This window comes from Lontra canadensis, unplaced genomic scaffold, assembly GCF_010015895.1.
Source record: "Lontra canadensis isolate GAN:19392208 unplaced genomic scaffold, GSC_riverotter_1.0 scaffold187, whole genome shotgun sequence".
In the NCBI taxonomy this organism is placed as follows: domain Eukaryota; kingdom Metazoa; phylum Chordata; class Mammalia; order Carnivora; family Mustelidae; genus Lontra; species Lontra canadensis.
The window spans coordinates 1,097,323-1,117,488 of NW_022631181.1; the positions used below are offsets into that span (position 1 = coordinate 1,097,323).

The 20,166-nt window shown below is 55.1% G+C and overlaps 1 protein-coding gene across 1 annotated transcript; it reads left to right on the plus strand.

The window, feature by feature from the left end:
• Positions 1 to 1,075: 1,075 nt before the first annotated feature.
• On the plus strand, positions 1,076 to 10,066 carry SELPLG (selectin P ligand). Its single transcript, XM_032847411.1, has 2 exons — positions 1,076 to 1,152; positions 8,229 to 10,066. Exon 2 carries the CDS (start codon positions 8,234 to 8,236, stop codon positions 9,500 to 9,502), a length of 1,269 nt encoding a protein of 422 aa, XP_032703302.1. The 5' UTR covers positions 1,076 to 1,152; positions 8,229 to 8,233; the 3' UTR covers positions 9,503 to 10,066.
• Positions 10,067 to 20,166: the final 10,100 nt, after the last annotated feature.

Here is a 20,166-nt window from a genome sequence, read left to right on the forward strand (position 1 = left end):
GCTGAGGGGTGGGGGACCCAAGGCAGTCCCAGCAGAGGGACTGTCCCATCTCTGATGTACCTGGGGGTCTCAGTGTTCCTCTCTCTATACAGACTGGGGAAGTTTTTGGGAGCTTCCAGAATAGAGGTTCTTTTTTTTTTTTAAGGATTTTATTCATCTATTGAGTTGCGAGAGAGAGAGAGAGAGAGAAAGAGAGAGAGCGAGCCCAAGCTGGGTGGAGGGGCAGAGGGAGTGGGAGAGACAGACCCCCGACCAAGAAGGAAGCCCAATGGGGGGCTCGATCCCAAGACCCTGAGATCATGAGCCACTTCTTGGAAGATTCTCCTGACAGCCCCGTCCCCTGCCCAGCGTAGGGTAGGGGCCCCTCCCTAGCTCACCGCAGGGTGACACTCTGTTCCCTTGTTCACCTGCTGGCTTCCCCACCAGATGGAAGAGCTCCACGAGGACCGGAGCCTGGAAGAGCTTGCCTTCTGGACCTCAGAGCACCCAGCCTGACGAACGAGTCAGGCTGGGGAGATAAAATAAGCAGGTCTTGCCCCGGTGGAATTTGCCACGTAGCTCCTCAGAGCAGGTACTGCTTCTGGCTAAAAAGACCACCTGTGCCCCTGGAGGCGGATCCTGAAAGAACGGCTACCTCGTATCTGCAAACCTCGGGAAGGTCTGTGTCCTATGGCTTCTCCCACCCGGATTCCCACCTTGGACAAGAATCTAGAACCATCCTCATTTGCATCCGGTCACTCCCTTCCTTCCAGGGTGGGGCCCTCCTCACCCCTCTTCCATCACCGCGGGGTTGTGCCTCTCAAGCAGCCCTCCCCAGGAAAGCTTCCATGTGGTTTTCAGCATGTGCGTGGTTACCGGAACCCAAGAGGGCTCGGCAGGTCCCGGTCTTCTACTACCCACCCAGTCTCAATCCACACTGCCACCAAAGCTGTCACAAACAAGGGGGTGTGGGCCGTCACGTGGCCCTGTCTGAGTAACCACATTCTCGCTTCCTTCTTTCACACAGACCGTTGAGTGTTGGCGGGGTCCGGGACCACGGCCGGGGTGCCACAGCAGTACTCTGGCTGTGTGGGCTCTGTCCCGAGTTGCTACAGCAGAGAAGTCGCTTCTTCTGGGCGCTCGAGGCAGCTGTCCCATGCTCTGCTGAGCAAGGTAAGTGCCCGCTCACCCACCCACAGGAAGCGGTTGGGGAGGGCGGTAGCCTGGGACCAGCAGGCCCACCTGACAGCAGCGGGCAGCCCCAGCCCGGGGCAGGGCCTGAGCTCTGAACCAGAGCCCCGGGGCTCAGGATCAAGGTCATGGCCTTATTCCGCTGTGTCTTCTGGATCCTGCTGCCTCCCTCCACTTCCGTCCTACCCTCCCATCAGACTTGCCAGCACCAGTTGGCTTGAGGGAGGGGGAGGGTTTCTAAATTTGAAAAAAATCACAGAAATCAGGAACATGTCCCTAAAAATCATACGAGCCCTGCTTTCATGCAAGGCACAGGGAAGTGAGGGGATTGGCTCAGAGCAGAGGTAGGTGTGGATCTGGGCAATTCCAGAAAAGGGGAGGGCAGGGGCAGGCTGTATCCTGAGGCCTCTTAGGCTATGGGTCCATAACAATATTATCTCCAAAGTCATGTTTTTCATGCTTTTTATAAAGTTGAGAAGATAACACTAGTCTGTAGCAAATCATGAAAATGCTAGAATTAGGATACTAACTAATATTGCTAGCGAAAGAGAAAATAATCATGATTAGAATACATAAACAATGATCAGGGCTCCGGTCGCCTGTAATTCTCTTCCTCCTTCCTGACCCTCTTGTTTTCTTCTTTTCCCATCTCGGACTTCCAGCCCCCTGAGACCAGGTCTCTGGGTGGGCAGGGAGCTCAGGAGGTGACCCTCCTGGCCCCAGGCCCTTCAGCCGCTTCCTCTGGGGCTTGCCGGGCCGCACCCGAAATGGTAGATGCTTCCCTCACCAGGCTTGGCCAGTGGCCAGGGGAGATTGAAGCCCGGACGGCGGAAGGGACTGGGCCGCCAGGCTGTGCGCCTCCCGGGAAGCTTCGCCAGGCAGGAGCGGTGTCTTCCGAGGGGCCGGGCAGTCATCCAGGAATGCTGTGCCTCCCTTTTGCTGATGAGAAAATTGAGGCTCAAAGGGGAGAAGCAGCCACCCAGCGTGGCCTGGCTGGGAGATGGCTGGCCTTGGACTCGCTGCCCACCCCCATCTAGCCGCAGGACCCTCGTGGAGCCCAGGGTGACCCCAGCCGTGGTCTCTTGGTCTCCTTTGCTGAGCTTGAATGAGAGGACAGCAGTGGGACCTGGGGCTCAGGCTAGAAGGAGAGAGGATGGCTGGAGTGTGTCCGTGCGTCTGTGTGCTGGTCCATCTGCCTGTCCATACACAGTTCTTCAGACAATCCTCAGTTGGTAAACTAAAACCAAGTTTGGGTCTCTTTGAATTCATTTGTGCAAAATACCTTGCTTCCTCTATGCTAGGCTGCCGAATTCAGGGTCCGGACGGTAAAAGTTGGTTTTGTTTTGTTTTGCTTTGGTGGGTGCAGGGAGCAGAACAAATCTTAGCCATCACTGTGCCCTGTATTCCTGCACAGAGCTATGGAACAGTAAACAGGCGTATCTGCGGTATCAGTTTATGGAGATGGGTGGTAATTAGGTAAAAAAGCAGCCAGAAAGGGCTCCTTGATGGGGTCAGTGGCGACGATGAGAAAAGTCGGGAAGGGCAGGACGGCAAGCCCAGTGCAAGAACACACATGCTGGTTGCCTCTATCCCATTCCCGAGTCACCTCCTGCAATGGGCCTTTGGTGAGCCCCCAGGAGGCCAGGCCTGCCAGTGCTGGGGACCCGGTGGAGACCCTGTCCTCCGAAAGCTTGCAGTCTGGTGGGGGCGGTGGTGAGGCAGCACTGTGCCTGTGCCCCACTGGGCAAATGTCACAACACCGACTAAGTGCCTGCCTGTCTGCTAAGCCCTGAGCATGGGGCGTGAGCAGCAGGACATCAGTGGTTCCCATTCTCTTGAAGTTTATGGGTCAATGGGTATGGAGTGTCAGACAGTAAACAACATTTTAACGATTTAAACAATGGGAACGGTTAACTGTGCCTGAGCAATCCAGGTTGGCTTCTTGGAGGAGGCGTCATTTGCTCAGCTCTGGAGAACTAGCTGTGACTGTGAGTTGGATCTGGAATGAGAACAGCCAGGGGCAAGTTGCTGAGCCCTCTCCTACTGGGTGCATGACTCTAGGTGCCAAGTGGGTCTCGGTTTCTCTCTTGCATCTTTCACATGCAGTTAGTAGAGGAGGTGCTAGGGCCTGAGTGAGCCAGTGATTCATGCATAGCTCTTAGATCAGTCCCTGGAACATGGTCTACACTTGATTCCTGTGATTTGCAAGCCGGGGATGGCCTGGGGTTTGGTGTAGAGACAGTTTTCTAGGGCTCCCTATCCCAGCCCTCACTGTCAGACAAGATCAGAGGTACGTCAAAGCTATTCCAGGGTGGGATTTTTTCCAGGCTATGGCCCTGAATGCAGAATGACAGAGACAACAGCTTGCCATTATGGAGCACTTACTGTGTGCTAAACACTCAACCTGAACCAGCTCACTTCAACCCACAGCCACCCCACAACGTGTACATGCTATCATTGTCCTTGTGTTCCAGACATGGGACCTGGGGCTCAGAGAGGTGAGTTCAGTTGCTCAAGGTCACACAGCTTGTGCATGCCAGAGCTGAACCTTGATCTGGTTTGATGCTGGACCTGATCCTGAGTTGGGCCAGGGCCTGTCCTGGCTGCCAGGACTGAGAACTGCCCTGGGGTCAGCGGGGGGTGGAAGGAGTGGGGGACACCTGGGGCTCGGTTGACCTACTTGCTGATCTGGAGCCTCCCCTTCTCTCGGCCTGCTGTTCAATCCACACCCTGAGATGCTCTGTCTTTCCAGTCCCAAGCTTCCAAACTCCTGAGTGCAGGGATTCCCGGGATCCAGGATTCTGACTGTGAAGTCCCAAGCTTCTTGGAATTGCCATGGTGTCTTTCCCGAGCAGCGCTGGGGGTGCCGCCCGCAGCCGTGTCTGGAGCAGGGCATGGCCCCCCACCCCCTCCGCTGCCCCTGCCAGCAGCATGCCCCTCCACAGCCTGGGTGGGGCCCCAGCAAAGCAACCTGGTTTTAGGGTAAAAGACAGGAAATGGGCCATATCTGACCTACTCCGCTAGATAAGCAGGAAGACAGGACGGAGCAGCTCTTTGCCCCTCTCTCAGAGCCCCTCTCCTGTGGTAAGTGACCGTTTTCCTCCCTCTGGAGGGAGAAAGGTGTAAGGGGAGGGCTTCACCACTCTGAGGAATTGCCTTCAGTCTTTTGAGCCTTGCTGTCCTCATCTGTGTAATGGGAATCGTAGCACCCAGTGCTGGTGTGGAATGGTCCAGCTTTCTGATACGCCGTTCTCATTATATGACAATACATTGATCTTAGCAAATATTAAAGTCAGGATCTTACTTGCCAGACACAGTGCTCACACTCCGCCCCTCTCCTTGCCACCTGCACAGCCCCCTCAGAGCCCCAGTAACCCCGGGAGCTGGATTTTCTTCCTGTCGAATGAGCCGATGCCTGCCCAGCTGCAGCCTGGCTCATGGCTGTGGTGTTCGTGGTCCCTGTAGTCCCTCTCCCTTGAAGCCCATGGAGTGGCAGGCACCAGGCTGAGGTGACCAGCCAGCCCAGCTCGCCTGGGACCCAGGCAATAGGACGAGGGATAGGGGATGAGAGGTTTTGAGCACTAACAGCAGGAACACCCTGGACGAGGTTGTCGCCCCCAAATAGACCTGGACTGGGCAATGGGGCTTTCCTGGTGTGCCCTGTCTTATCTCCACACACACGGCGCTCTCTGCTCTCCTGCAGGACCCCATGGCATCTCTCACTGCCCCTGGGGGAGGTAGGGAGGCCACCACGGCCACACCTTCCCTGACCCTGAGCTTTCTCTTTCTTCTGCATCTCTGTCTGCAGCCCCGAAGAGGGTCCCCCGGTAAAACACCCCTACTGGATGCCAGATATCAGAGACCTTCCCTGCAGCATGCTATCTGATTCTCAGATCCATTCTTTTTTATTTATTTATTTATTTATTTGTCAGAGAGAGAGAGAGAGAGCGAGAGAGAGTGCGCGTGAGCGTGCGCATAAGCAGGCAGAGTGGCAGGCAGAGGCAGAGAGAGAAGCAGGCTCCCTGCGGAGCAAGGAGCCTGATGCAGGACTCGATCCCAGAACCCTGGGATCATGACCTGAGCCAAAGGCAGAGGCTTAACCGACTGAGCCATCCAGGTGTATTCTTTCAAGCCAGATTGCCTATTTTACAGTTAGGGAAACTGAGGCAACCTGCTAGGGTTACACAGCTGCTGAGTGGTCTCCCCTCCAAGCTGCCTGTGCATGCTGGGCATGGTGGGGATGGGCACAGGGAGAGGGTAGCCGCTCCTTCCACGCCTTCCTCCCCGCCTCTGGGCTGCAGAAAGTTGGGTCCTGACTCATCAAGGTGCATCCTCCGCCCAGGAACCGGGGGTGGAGCCTTTTGTTTTTGTCCCCACCCTGTCTGCTTCCAGGAAGTGGCTGAGGGCTCTGCCTTCCAGGAACCGAGAACTGCCAAGTGGGGGTGGTGGGTACAAGTCTTGGTAATTTTGAAATACGGATCCTAAAGTTCACCCTGCCTCCTCCACAAGCAAAGAGATAACCCCCGAGATTACCCCCAAGCAGGAACTCCACCCCTGCGCAGACACTCGCCTCCTAAAGGCGGGTTGGGAGGCAAAAAATGTTCATGCGCATGTGTGTGGGGGAGGGATACATTTATTAAGCCCCTACTGCAAGCCTGGAGCTTTGGAGTCCATCATCTGAGTCCATCCTTCCCTTAATAGCTCAATGAGATAGATGAAGATCTGTATCCCCATTTTACAGATGAGAAAACCAAGGCTCAGAAATTCAAGGTCATACAGCTTAGAAGGAACAGCATTGGGATCTGAACATGTTTTTGTCTGACCACATGGTCTGTGTCTCAGTCATAGCACCTAGTTCATATGGGACAGAACTTTCTGGATGAGATGGCCTTCAAGGTCCTTCTTCTTCCTCTTCTTCTTCTTCCTCTTCTCCTTCTTCTTCTTCAAGATTTATTTGTTTATTGAGGTGGGAAGGGCAGGGGGAGAAGGGGAGAGAGAATCTCAAGGAGACTCCATGTGGAGCACTAAGCTGACCGGGAGCTTGATCCCATGACCCTGAGATCATGACCTGAGCCAAAATCAAGAGTCGGATGCCTAACCGACTGAGCCACCCAGCTGCCCCAAGGTCCTTCTTATTCTTACCCTGCCTTTCTTCTCTCAACTGGGTCCCCAGTCCCAGCCACAGAAACCAAAACCAGCCAGCTAAGGTCTCTTCCAAGCCGTTGCTCCTTCTGCCCCCTTCAGCTAGGTCAGGTTTCTCCACAGAGCCTCCTGAACCTTCCCTGGGCCCCAGTCTGATCTCTGCCACTTACCAGCTGTGTGCCTTTGGGCAAGCTGCTTTACCTGTCTGAGCCTTATCCCTCCTCAGTAAAATGAAAACAGTTGTGAAGGCCTGATGTGTCTGGGGCCAGTATCCTTAAGTTTGGTTTAAGGAATTATTTTAAGACATGATCAGAATGACATTTTAGTTTTATTTTTTTAAAATATTTTATTTATTTATTTACAGAGATCACAAGTATGCAGAGAGGCAGGCGGGGGTGGGGTGAAACAGGCTCCCCGCTGAGCAGAGAGCCCAGTATGGGGCTCAATCCCAGGACCCTGAGATCATGACCTGAGCCGAAGGCAGAGGCTTTAACCCACTGAGCCACCCAGGCGCCCCAAGAGTGACATTTTAGAAACCAACATCAACTAACAGGTGAAGGAGATCAGGTTGAGCCTGGAAGCTATGGAACCTACGAGTAAGCTATAGTCACTCAAAGGAGGAAGAACAACTGGTTTGCTCTAAATTATGTGAGGTACAAGGGAAATATTGGAAACGACCAAGGCTCTGCTCCAGACAGTGCTTGGGATTGTGCCCTGCTGAGGGTATAATGTCCAAGAAAACCAGGAATACCTCAGTCCTGGCCCAGAACACAGCTGTCACTCCCCACAGGTTCTTCAAGTGCATGATTCTGAATCCCGCAAACAACCCACCAGTGCAGGGGGAGCATGAGGAGAGCACAGGTGTTCACAATGCCAGGAAGAAAGACCAAGGAGAGGGTTGAAAGGAGAGGCACTCTCCTTTCTGGCTGCTGGTCAGGGGGCAGAAGGGTTCCAGGAGAATGGGCCCCCAGGCAAGTGAGGTGACTGTCAGCTCCCGGAGGGCAGGACCGTTCTGAAGAGATGGGAGTTTTCTCCTGGCCCCAAATGGTACAGTTGATGGCTCTGGGCCCTTACAGATTTACAGGAGAGGCTTACTGATGGAGCCCAAGTAGCTGCCCTTTGCTGGAGCTTGCGATAGGAACGAAGTACTAAGGGCTTCGTTCGTAGGCATTGCCTGTTTCGACCTCACAATAAACTATGAGGTAGGTACCGTCATCCCAGTTGTGGAAATGAGGACAAAACCAAACAGAGACACTGAGAGAGGATGGGAAAAACTGAGAATCTGAAGGACAGGCCAGCCCTGTGTAGGGTGGGAGCCAATTCGAAGGAAAGTAGGAGAGAGGGATGTGGAGACACAGGTCAAGAGCAGACTCCAAAAGGCCCCAAAGGCCCAAACAAGGAGCTTCATCTTGTTGACCCATGGTCTCCAGACTCGCTGGCTTGTGGACCCCATCCGTGGACAATATATGTACATGGCTCTATCCATGAATTGTAAGCAGGCACTACTGGGCTCATGATAGGTGATGAATGTGTGCAAAACTAGAAATCACAAGGGTTGACATAACTGTCTAATGAGAATCTCTGAGAGTTTCTTTCTATAGCTCAGTGGACTATCTTGCCTACAGTTTTGCAGTTTGAATTACCAAGGGTAGGGAGGTAAAATTTCTAGGCACCATAGAGGAGAGTGGCGGGGCCCTCTGGAGGGACATATGGATGTCGCTAAATAATGATAGTTGCTCTTTGCAGGGGAGCCCCTGTGTACCCGGCATGCGCTGGGTCCTGCGGATGCTTGACGCTAGGTGCCTGCCCCATCAGACCTACTCTTGGCTCTGGCTGTCCGTCATCGCAGTAGAGGGGCCTTGGCAAGCCCAGGGGTGAGTCTGTCCTGATGTCCCTCTGTCCGTGTCTCCCCCCAGGTGCCATGTCTCTGCAAGTCCTCCTTCTTCTGATTTTGCTGGGCCCTGACAGCAGCCTCCAGCTGTGGGGGATAGGGAAGAATGGAACCCAGGAGGCCCCGGATGCCCTGCTCACCCGGGGCCGGAGACAGGTGGATGAGGACCAGGAAGAGGACTCGTATGACTATGTTACAGAAGGCACAGGCCCTCCAGAAACGCTTACAGATAACCCTGGGTCTTTGGCCCTGACCCCAAAACTTCTGGCGGAGTTGGCAATATTGGGGCATGGAAATCCTGAGCCAGACACTCTGGAGGTGGCCACAGGGGAGTCGGCTAGCCTGGATGCAGGAGGGGTGACCCTGGGGAATCTGAGCATGGAAGTGGCCACACAAGGCATTCCTGTCACACTGAACCCACTGACCAAAGAACAGGCCACTACATTACCTCTCATCACAGAGGCCCCATCCACAGAGGGGGCTCTGTCTACAGAGCGGGCCACTACTGAGGCCCTGTCCACAGAGCCAGCAGCCACAGAGGCACTGACCACGCAACCTGTGGACACAGAGACCCCGTCCATGAAGTCTACTGTCGTGGAGACCCTGTCCACAGGGCCAGAAGCCACGGATGCCCTGTCCACGGAGCCTACTGCCACAAAGACCCCGTCCATGGAGTCTACTGTCATGGAGATGCTGTCCACGGGGCCAGAAGCCACAGATGCCCTGTCCACGGAGCCTACTGCCACAGAGGCCCCATCCGTGAAGTCTACTGTCATGGAGACCCTGTCCACGGAGCCCACTGCCACAGAGCCCCTGTCTGCAGATCCAGCCACCACCATAGGGCGCCTAACCACCGTCCCTCTTGTGACCTCTGATCCTCAAAACAGCACCACTGTGGCAGCGGGCAATTTGTCTGCTGTCCTCACCAAACAATGGAAAAACAGGCAGCGTCTCTCCCCACAGAGCTCCGTGGCCCCCATCCCCACGGGGGCCCCGGACCGCATCCCTGTGAAGCAGTGCCTACTGGCCATCCTCATCTTGGCCCTGGTAGCCACAACCTTTCTCGTGTGCACCGTGGTGCTGGCCGTCCGCCTGTCCCGCAAGAATCACATGTACCCCGTGCGCAATTATTCCCCCACCGAGATGGTCTGCATCTCATCCCTGCTGCCTGAGGGGGGCGAGGTGCCCCCTGCCACGGCCAATGGGGGCCTGCCCCATGCCAAGAGCCAGGGCCAAAAGGCGGAGCCTGGGGAGGGCCGAGATGGGGACGACCTCACCTTGCAGAGCTTCCTCCCTTAACCCCTCCGTTCGTCCACCTGAGCAGGACCCTGGCTTCCTCACTCCCTCCAGGGCCCACCGGGACACCACTGAGCACCCAGGCTCTGTTCCATGGTCTGGGTTTCCCTGGGGCCCCCAGGGATGGGGACCTTTAGGACAGGGTTGCCCCACAGGCCTGAAAGGGGCTGGACTCCTGTAGCCAAAGCAGGACTGGTGAGCAAGCCACTTTGGTCTCCCTCCTGCCTCCAGTGGAGGCTGGAGAGGTCCCTCCACCTCCCTGCCTCCCACCTGTCTGGGCTCCCTCTAATGCCTCCAACCACTGAGGTCTCCTCCCCTGGCACCCAGGAAAGACCCAGAGTCTTCTGGCTGCGCTGGTCACCGTACAGGAATGGGCATTTGGGGGAGGGGTGCCGGGTTCCGGAGGCCTTTCGCAATCACCCCTGCACTTGAGGACAGCTTGGCTTTTCTTGGGCGTCAACCCAGGGAGCCCAGGGTGAGATCCTGGCCCGAGGTCTGGGGTGTACTTTGAGAGGGTTCTTTGAGGCTGTGTGGACCAACGAGCTTCCTTCGGGGGACAGAGGAACCCCTCTCTCGTCTGCCCCTGTGCCCACATTTTAGGGAGGGCTCTGTCTTGTTCACTGACGTGGCCCACTCCCCAGCCCAGAGCCTGGTACAGCACAGGCCTTTAATAAATATTTGATGAACAAATGATGCCTGAATGTCTCAGGGTATCAGGGTGCCTCCTTCTGGTGGGGATTGGTCCTTTGCTGTTCAACCCAGCCCCCTCCAGGAAGCCCCCTGTCCGGGCCTAAAGTTGACTTCAGCATTGTCTCTCGGACACTGGGACATGTTGGTACATCCTTGGGCAGCTGGGGAAGGTTTTAGGCTGTCATGGGGACACGGAGGCTGTTCCCTGAATCTACTTTATTCAACTCACCCGTGACCTAGTTCTGGCCTACAGAATTTGTCCCCCACCCCCTCAAATCTCAGACAGACGTCAAGGCCATCCTGCCTGGAAACCCACCATGACCTCTGCCTTCTATAGGGGGCCTGTCTCCCATTTAACACTCACCCCTCACAGGGCTGAGCACAGCTGCAGCCTATAAGGTTTCTGTACAAAGTCTGGGGCCAGCAAACCTTTTCTTAAACGGCCAGACCAAAAATATTTTACATTTTGCAGACCACGTGGTCTCAGCTGCAACTTCTCAACCCCATCCTCCGTCCTCGTAGATCAAATGCGGTGCTGGACGGTGTGTCCCGAATGAATGGGGTGGGCTAGGTTCTAAATAAAACTCTATTTACAAGCAGGCGGCAGGCTCTATGTTTGCTGACCCCCGATTTAAAGCATTGGGCAAGCATCCCGGTAGTGTGCGACGTTGTGATTTTAGCCCTAGGAGCCCCATATTGGGGAAACTCCGCAGCCCCAGCAAATCAGGACCACTGGCTGCCCTACTCAAACTAGGCTCGCCATGTGCCTGCGTTATTGCCTTTGGACCCACGCTGACCCCAAGGGTCGGATCAGCCCGCCAAAGCTGCCAGAGTGGCAGGAGCCTGGGTTCAGACCTGGGATCTTTCGCCTCCTGATGCTTCTCCATCACTCTGGGATCCAGAGAAGGAGCTGCTGTGACAAGCACTCTGTTTTACCTTCCGGGAGGGGAGTACAGCTCATCTTGGTGGACTGTTTCTCTTCTAGAAAAATACATCCAGTGGCCTCCTTGGGGCCGTGGATCCCTTCCCTTCAGGGTGTGGCCTGCAGAGAGAGTTCAAAGACAGGCTTGAGTCCCGGTAGGTATCGGCTGCAGCTGGAGATGGGGTGGGAGACTGGCCTGGCAGGAGGGAACGTGGCAGGCCCTGGGGGCAGAGTCAGAAGTGGAGGGATGTCGGCTCCTGCCCCCAACTCTCCAGTGTGACACGCAAGGAAGGCGTTCAGGGCATTTTGGTGGGAGAGGGGTGTCCACCCTGGGCCGGGGCAGCTGACCCTGGAAAAGGTGGGATTATGCATTAGGAGAAACATGGCTTTACTTGCCCTTTGGAAGTGATGAGAAAGTGATGGGGGACTCGACATCATGGAGCGGGGGACCAAGGCCGAAGGACTAGGGGGACATCTGAGCAATGTCACCTCGTCCTTCTGGGCAGGGAGCAGGTCCCCACGTTTCCCGCTCCACTGGAGGACACTGCTGCCCCAGAGCCCTTTGGCGGCTTTCCCTAAAGGCCCAGGGACTGAAGTGGGCGTTGGGGGATGACAGGTGCTCGAAGCAGCCACCAGGAGGCGACCGCCATCAGCTTTTGGAGCTGTTGAGAGCTGGAGCTTCCCAGTGTGGGAGTAGCAGGGGTTGCAGAAACAGGGACGGGCTGCAGACCCAGAACGAGGGCCCCTGGGGTGGATTTGTACCCAAGCGGTGATCTGTGGTGCTCGCCAACCCATCGTTGGTGTAAATACTCCCATGGCTGATTTTGAGTCACCAACTAGGCATAAAATAAATGATACAACAAAGGTAAATCCTCTCAAGAACATAGATAAAAGCAGAATGTAGTAAAATAATTAGGAAGTGATGAATGTTGAGTATTGGAGGTTGTTTGTTTTTTTTTTTATAATTTAACTTATGAAACAACTGGCTTACAAAATTCTGAAAAATCCAACAGTTGGCCCTCGGAGATGGCTATAGGCTGTCTCCCTCGTACCATTGTGCCCTCCTCCTGCCCGACCTCCCCTCGACCTTGGACTTCACTGCCTGAGTCACCCATTCTTCCATTTGGCACATATATTCTGAGCACTAACATCAACATGGCCACGAGTCCCCTCAGACAGCTTGGGAAGGAGGACTTGTATTCTTCTTATTTTACAGAAGAAGAAACTGAGGCAGTCACCTATCTCAGGTCACACATAGGATCTGGGACTGGAACCCAGACCTGAATCAGAAAACCCTGTTCCTACCACAATGTCGTGCTGTCCTGAAGGTCACAGCAGGGTTCTGGGGGAATGCCGTGCCCGAAACTCTCCCCACTGCTGACCTGTCCTGACTTCTGGAAGTCCCCATTAATCACCCTTGCATCTCCTGGTGGCTGAGGGAAGGCACTGATACTTGCGAAGGTGACAGTGTCGAGAACAGGTTGCAGTAATGCTGGGAGTCCAGGACAAAGAGAGATGGCAGTGGGAGAGGGCTGCGGAGTAGAGCCAGCATGTCCTGGGCATTTAGTGCATGTCCAGGCCCATGCTGAACACTTCAGCTGCATGATCTACTCAGGCCTCCTGGGATGTGACTGTAATTATTATCCCATTTTACTGCTGGGGAAACTGAGGTTCAGGAGGCTGGATCACTTGCGCCAGCAGGTTGCATTGCTAAGAAAGCAGACTCTGCTGACTTCAGCTCTGGCAGCAAGGAAGGAAGGAGGGTAGACAGGAAATCAGGAAACAGGGGCGGGAGAGGGGGATGCATACTAAGTTTACTCTAGGTCTCTTGTGTCTCCCGGGCTGGGTTGCCAGCCCTGCGGTGGTTTATCCGGCAGCTGATCTGGGCAGAGGTGCCTCAAACTTGCCCTCTATATCCTGCCCCATCTGCCACGCAGCCAGGCCACATAACTCAGCTATCATGGTGTGTCCATGCTGTGCCAGGCACCATGCTAGCTCCAGGGGATGCCATGTGGGCTCCTGGCCTGGAGGGAGAACTAGAGATTCATCAAAGGATCACCTAGAAAAATAGAAGATCGTGGTGGGGCCCAGAGCCCAAAAGGAGGGGTGCTGGGGGCTGTGAGCATGTGCAATGTGGCCAGACCTTGGGTGTGGGCTGGGGAGGGGTCAGGACAATGTTCGAGGCTGGACAGGTGCAAAATTTTGAGGGTGGTTGTAGAGAGGAGAATGTTCCAGGGACTGAGGACAGTGTAGAGAGCAGGGTGGGGGCTTTGGGAGAATGGTTGAGCGTGGGGCGGCAGGAAGGAGCCAGAGTGGCTGCAGGGGAGGGGGGAGGTAGGCAAGGCTGCGTGACGGTAAGAAGGCCTGAGTCAGCGTGGGAGGCACAAGAGGTGGGGGATCGAGAGATAACTGTGAAGCAGGAAGGGTAGGAGCTGGTGATGCACTGGCAGGTGAGGAGGAGGGAAGCGAATGGAAATCTCGAGTGTCCTATGTGAGCATCATCAGTGGAAGGAGCAGGTTGGCTGGAGGGAAGGGCTTTGGCCCTGAAGAGTCTCCAGGGTCCGGTCTGGTCCATCTCCAGGCGGAAGGGTCAAGAAGGCTGGCAGAAGAGATGCTCAACATCATTAGCCAATGACAGCCCCTGTGAGATGTCACCCCGTGGCTCCGGAAGGGACTACCATTCGAGGCCCAAGGTACCATGCGCTGACGAGGCCGGGGAGAAGCCAGAACACTCCCACGTGGCTCGCGGGAGTGCAGCAGGGCGCAGCCACGCAGGAACCAGTGTGGCGGTTTCTTATTAAGTTAGTCGCGGATTCCCCGTGTTGCATGTTCCCCAAGGTGCATATCCGGGAGACTTCGAAATCCTTTTCCTAGGCATTTCTGCAAAAGAATGAAGACGTGTGTCCCTACAGAAACCTGTATGCAATGTGTATGGCAGCTTTATTCATAGTAGCCCCAAAGCAGGAAACAATCCAAAGATCCGTCATCTGGTAAACGGATGCGTGAACAGTGGGACCTTACTCGGGATAAAAAGGGGCGAGCGGTTTATCCATGAGCCGATGGGGACAAATCTCAAACACACGGTGAGTTAAAGAGGCCGGACACAAAGAGCTATTTGAATGCTATGTGGCTTCCATGATACAAAGTCCAAGAATGGGCAAAGCCGATCTAGAGTGGTAGAAATCAGCTCAGTGGTCACCCTTTTGGGTGATGATCTAGGAGGGCCTGGAAGGAGGCTTGTGGGGTGATGGGGACATTGTCGATCTTAGTCTGGGTGCTGGTCACACGGGATCCTCCTCAACTCTTCTCGTCTGACTGATGCGTTTCACTGTGTGGGAAGCGCACTCCAGTGCAAGCAAACGAACAAGCAGGCAGGCAGTGGGTTCCTGAGCCTGGGCACGCCTGTGGGTCGGCTCAGATGAAGGAGCACGCGTGTTCGGGGAGGGCTTGGACATCTGCCCCAGGGAGGCCGGAAGAGACCACAGTTTCTGGGGTCACCCCACCCGTGTCCTGCCTAGATGCAGCCCTCCTTCCCTTCAGTGGCTTCTCCTGTGCGCAGACGCCGTCACTGACTCCCTTCCTGGTGCCTGACGAGAGAAGATATTTCCAGTCTTGTCATTTGCTGGCCATTGACCTAAATGTTTCATGGTCTGGACAGATGACCTCGTCACTCCTCATTCCTCCTCACACATGCTTCCTGCTTCTGATCCATCACCTCCTTCCATTACCTCTCTCTGGGGCTCAGCTCCCCCAGGGTCCCCCAGGCATTTTCTGAGCTCACGGTTGATCTAGCCTTGCCTCTGGGCTCCGTTTGTTTGTCCCTCCTCTTCCTGATTCTTTGCCCTGAGCCCTGGGACAGAGACTAGACTGCCTGGCCAAAAGGTAACTCTAGTTTGTTCTCCTCCCTTCTGGGCCTCCATCTCTCCATCTGTAAAATGGGTGTCTGCGTGTCTGCTCATGCCACTGAGTGGCCACTGTTCACTCGCCTGTTCTTCCCGCTCAGGTGGGAATCTCACGAAGCCAGGTCCTGTGGGTCTTTCATGCCCTAGAAGGCTCAGGAAGGAGACAGAAGTCAAGATGATGCCACGTATCATCTTTGCCACGTAGCCTCTCCGAGCCTCCCAGTCTAACTTATGCACAGTCAAGTGCCCCGGGCACAGTGAATGGTAAGGGTGCCATTAACCTTACAGAGGCAGGAGAAGTAATGTCAGCCGCTCACTCCCAGGTGCCAACCGTGAGCTTATTCTGTGCTGGATTTGTTGTCTGTGTTTCCTCATTTCATCCTCAGCCTGTGAAGTAGGTCCTATCTTTAACCCCGTTTTACAGATAAACAAACTGAGGTTCAGAGAGGTTCCATGACTTGCCTGAGGCCACACAACTTGAAAAAAAATCACAGATCTGGGATTAAACTCTTAGACTTGCTTGGAAGGGCAAGAAGCTGGCTCCTTGAGGAAGGGCTGGGAAAATCCCCCCAAATCTCCAGAGCTCAAAGCCATACCCTTGACCTGACCTTCCCTCCGCCACAGAGCGGAGTCCAGCCTGGAGGTGAATCCACAGTGGAGGACGGGAGGTGCTGGGAAGCAGCCACTGGGTGCCCATCCTTGGTGTCCTGCTGTGCCAGGGACTGCAAAGGGGCGGTGGGACCTGAAGCCAGGGACAGGAATGGGATTGCCCTGAAGAGAGTGTGGTCCTTTTCCAACATGGCACTGGTTAGTAATGGTCAGGAGGCTCTCAATCCCCACGGGTGGCAGGGGACCAAACACAGAATGACACACAGCTCCTATGGAACAACCCTTCCCAATGCATTTCCCCGTGGATAGCTCAGCTGCACCGCGAGGCAGCTCACAAAAGTTGAAACCGCTGTGTATACGGTGGTGTGTGGATTCAGGGTCCAAACGCAGTTGGCCATGAGGTCAGGCGAGCTCCTCAGGTGGCTCTGCCCCCCGCCACCTGGCTGTCAGCCTTGGCCTCTGGCTCCTGCACTGACTCTGCACACAGCCCCCTCCCTGGCCCGGGATGCTGCATGCTTGTGGGCAGGGATCAGGACTCAGCCTCCAGCGTGACCCCGGCACAAAGCAGGCGATGGGCAGCGTTTGTGGAATATTCCAGCAGCCGGGATAGGCATGAAAGTGTTTTCGAAGGACAACAGGGGAAAATGCCTGTGATGTAACATCACGTGGACTCGGAGCCTCTGTCTTCTCTTCTGGGAAATGAGATAATAACAGTATCATCCCACGGGGTTGGGGGGGTGTCAGGAGGCTGAATGAGACGGGGCTGGAGGCGAGGAAGTGCCTGATAAATCACAGCCAGCAGGATTACCGAGAGTGGAAGGAAGACTAGAAGGAGGTGCACCAAATCTTTGAGAGGAGAGCCACCCGCTGTGTAATGATAGGTGAACTTTCTTTGTTCCTTTCAGATTTTTCTGTGTTTTCTTTGTATTGTTCAACAAATGGAACAAAACCATAAGTGCTGGGAACTTGGGGGTCCCAGCTTTCCCCGCTGGAAGGGGGAAACCATCCTCGACTTACTGCTGCCCACATGGGAAGACTCTGAGCCCGTGGTCCTCACCTGGGGGCGACTTTGCCCTCCCCGGGGACATTGGCCATGTCTGTGGATACATGGGCCATGCTTCTGGTGTCGAACACATGGCTGGGGCTGCTGCTACTGTCCTCCCCCAGTGCTCAGGACAGCCCCCCCCCCACATCAAAGAAGTGTCTTGGTCCAAAAGGCCAGTAGTGCTGAGGTGGACACACCCTGCTGTCCCCACTGGGCAGTGACAGACCCACAGAGGGCCCCTTCCCAGAGCTTTCTGGAAACCCAGAGGGGCTTCTGTGTGCCAGCAACCTTGAGTAGCCTCCTGGGGACTGGAAGGCTGGAACTATAGCTGCCCCCGCTCTTGCTGCCCAGGAGCCTACAGAGATGCTGCCCACATCCAAGTTCAGGGGAGTGAGAACGCTGTCACTGGGCCTTGCGGTGGGACAGGCTCAGGGCTGACTTCCCCAGGAAAGGAGGAAGAAAAAGGCCTCTGGACAGGAGACCGGGGTGCCAAAGTGTCACAGACACAGACCCCTTTCCAAGGCACGTGAACCCTGCCAGGGAAGCCATGTGCACATGAACCACCCTCCCCTCCAGCGCTGGTTCTGTGCTGCCCCCTGCTCTCTGGGGTGATTCTTTCTTGAGACCCCATTGTCCAACCACTGGGTCCCCCAGGAGGGAGAGGCTTCGTATGATTTCCTGCAGAGTTTCAGAAGTGTAGGGGCAATATTCTCCCTCTCACTATTCTCTGGCCCATGAGTCTTCTTGCTCTTTCTTCTTCACATGCTCCTGCCTCAGGACCTTTGCACTTGCTGTTTCCTCTACCTGATGTTCTCTTCCCAGATGTCTTCATGGCTGGCGCTGTATTATCCTTCTGGTCGCAGCTGGAGGTCACCTTTTCAGAGAGGACTTCTCTGCAGCCCTGTCCATAGGCTTTCATTCCAACAACCCCTTTTTCCCTTCAAGGCACTGATGACAGTCTGCAGGAATGTTGAGATACCGATTTTTGCTGTGCAAGGGCAGCAGCCCCTATCCCTCGTATTCACTCTCCCCTCGTCACTGCCCAGTGCCTGGCACACAGTAGAGGTTCAAGGGACAGTTACTGAATGAACACACAAGCAAGGGAGGATTTGCGAAGGCGTGGGGAGGGAGGCAAACCAATGGGACTGACAAAAATGTAAGTACTGGGGGTGGAGACCAAGGGAGCCTTCGGTGTAGGGCTTGGAGTCTGGCAGTCCTAGTTCAAATCCTGGTTCCACTGCTTACCAGTTGCAGGATGGTAGGCAATTCTCTAACCTCTGGGGGCCTCAGCTTCCACACCTGTGAAATGGGGAGATGAATCCTTGCTAACCCTAAGGCCAAGGGAGGTAACCACATATGTGGCTGACACATTGTCGGTGCCCAATTGTGGCCCATCTGGGGAGAGATGGTCCCTGGCTTCAGGGCAGACCTGAACCACCTGAGCCGCACCATGGAGGCCTCCCTATCCCCCCTAAACCTCGAAGTCCCACCCCTGTGGTCTGGGGAGCAAACCCCCACCCTGCTGAGCTCTCTGTCGTTTGGCCTAAAATTAGCTCGCAAATTCCTTGGCTGCCTGGCCAGGGCTTCCAACCGACAATTCAAACCAGATGTTTCCAGCTGTTGGGGCCCATCCCCCCTGGCCAGCGCCCGCGTGTGTCCCTGCTCAGGGAGGTCTAACTTAACCCAGGGCGAGAGGGGCCCACTCCTGCTCCCAGGAGCCCCGGCTGAGTGGTAGGGGTAAGAGTGTGGAGGGGAGCCCCTGGCCTGCATGCACACCCCTCCAAGGCTGGGGGTGCCCCTTGCAGACTGGCCTAATGGCGTGTGGGGTGGAGGGGTGGGGCTAATTGCTCTGCCCCTTTCCATCCAGTAGCCTTATGGAGCGCCTGCTGTATGCCAGGCTTCTGTGTTCGCTGCTGTCCAGATGGTGTGATTCACGTTCTCCATCCCTTGTGTCACTTGGTTGCTGTTATTATCATTATTAGCATCTTTATTTAGTGCCAGGTCCCAAGGCTCATTGATTTCTACTAATAATCCCAGGGATGCGGGCTTTTTTTTTTTTTTTTAAATTACTATAACTCCCACTTTACAGATGAGGAAACTGAGGCCCAGAGGGTTGAGTAATCTACCCCAGGTCTCCCACCTTCAAAGCCACAGGACCCAGAAGTCCCTAAAGGGCAGGTGGTCTTGGGTGTACCTCCTTGCTGTCACCCCCCGTGTGGCCCTTTCCCACATGGTGTGTGGATCTGGATGTTGGGGAAGGACCCTCTCGGTGAGGATGTCCCTGGGCCTGGCTGCAGAAGATGGACTCATGGCAGCTGCCAGGAGCGGGTGGCCCAGCAGGAGCCCTCACCAGCCAAGTTTCTGGCCCCAGTGGAGTCAGAAGCTGGTGGTCAGGGTGGAAGGAGCCACAGGGAGGGCTGGGGACCAGGGTGGCTTTTGTGGGGACCTCATATGGACCCCTTCTCCTTCCCAGAGATGAGACCTAGAACCACCTTTTAGAGTCCTTGAGTGTGGAAGAGAAGGGTTTGATGCAAGGAGAGAAGTGGTAGAGGGTTTTGTACACATAGGAACCCATGGTTGGCCGTCTTCATCTACGGTAAAATCCCAATCCCCTGCCGACGCCCGCAGAGGCCCTGCGTGATCTGGCCCTGGTGCCCCCTGGCCTCACTTCCTCCCCACTGTCCCCTCACACTCTGTTCTGGCCACACCGGACACTTATGCTTTCCCACTCTTTGAAAATTCCAGGTACCCCCTATCTCAGGACCTTTGCACTCACTCTTCCCGCCACCTGTAATGATCTTCCTCTGATCATCTCTGGCTCAGTCTCTCTCACCCTCAGGGTTTTGCTGGAACATCACCCTCTCTCTGACTCTTCTCCTGGCCAGACCATATAAACATTAGTAAGTTACCACTTTGTCTTCCTTGTCCCACTAGAATGTCAGCTCCATGAGGACAGGGATTTTTATCTGCATTGTTTTCTGCTGTAGCCCTAGGGCTTGGGAAGCATCTGGCATGTAGTATGTGCTCAGTATATATTGAGAGAGAGAGACAGAGAAAAAGAGAGAGAGAAGGAAGGGAAGTAGGGGGAAAAAAAGGGAGAGAAGGAAGGTGGGAGAGAAGGTCCTAGTGTACAGTAAGGGGGCAGAAAGAAAGCAGGAGAAATGTGGAGTGATGAACTGATGATGCCTTTAGACCCCCTGAAGTTCAGCCCCTAGCCTCCCCACTTCTTCCTCTCAGCCAGCATCCTTCTGCTCAAAGTCGGGCAGGGGCCCCATTTCCAAAAGTGCTGCAAAGGAATTCAGAAGCATCTTCTTGATTCCTTCCTGTGATGTCATAGCAGGTGGGGCAGGGGCAGCGGGGACTTCCAGGAAGCGATCTGCCGGAGGGCACCCAGTGGGCAGTAGGTGGAAGAGGAGAGCAAGGCCAGTTGGTGGCCCGTGTTTACATTCCTGCCCTCAGATCTGGCTTCCCTGCGGGGACTAACGAGCCACGTAGGGAA

What these genes read in the sequence shown, in the direction of transcription:
- SELPLG (XM_032847411.1), top strand. Translation starts at nt 8,234, where the DNA reads ATGTCTCTGCAAGTCCTCCTTCTTCTGATTTTGCTGGGCCCTGACAGC.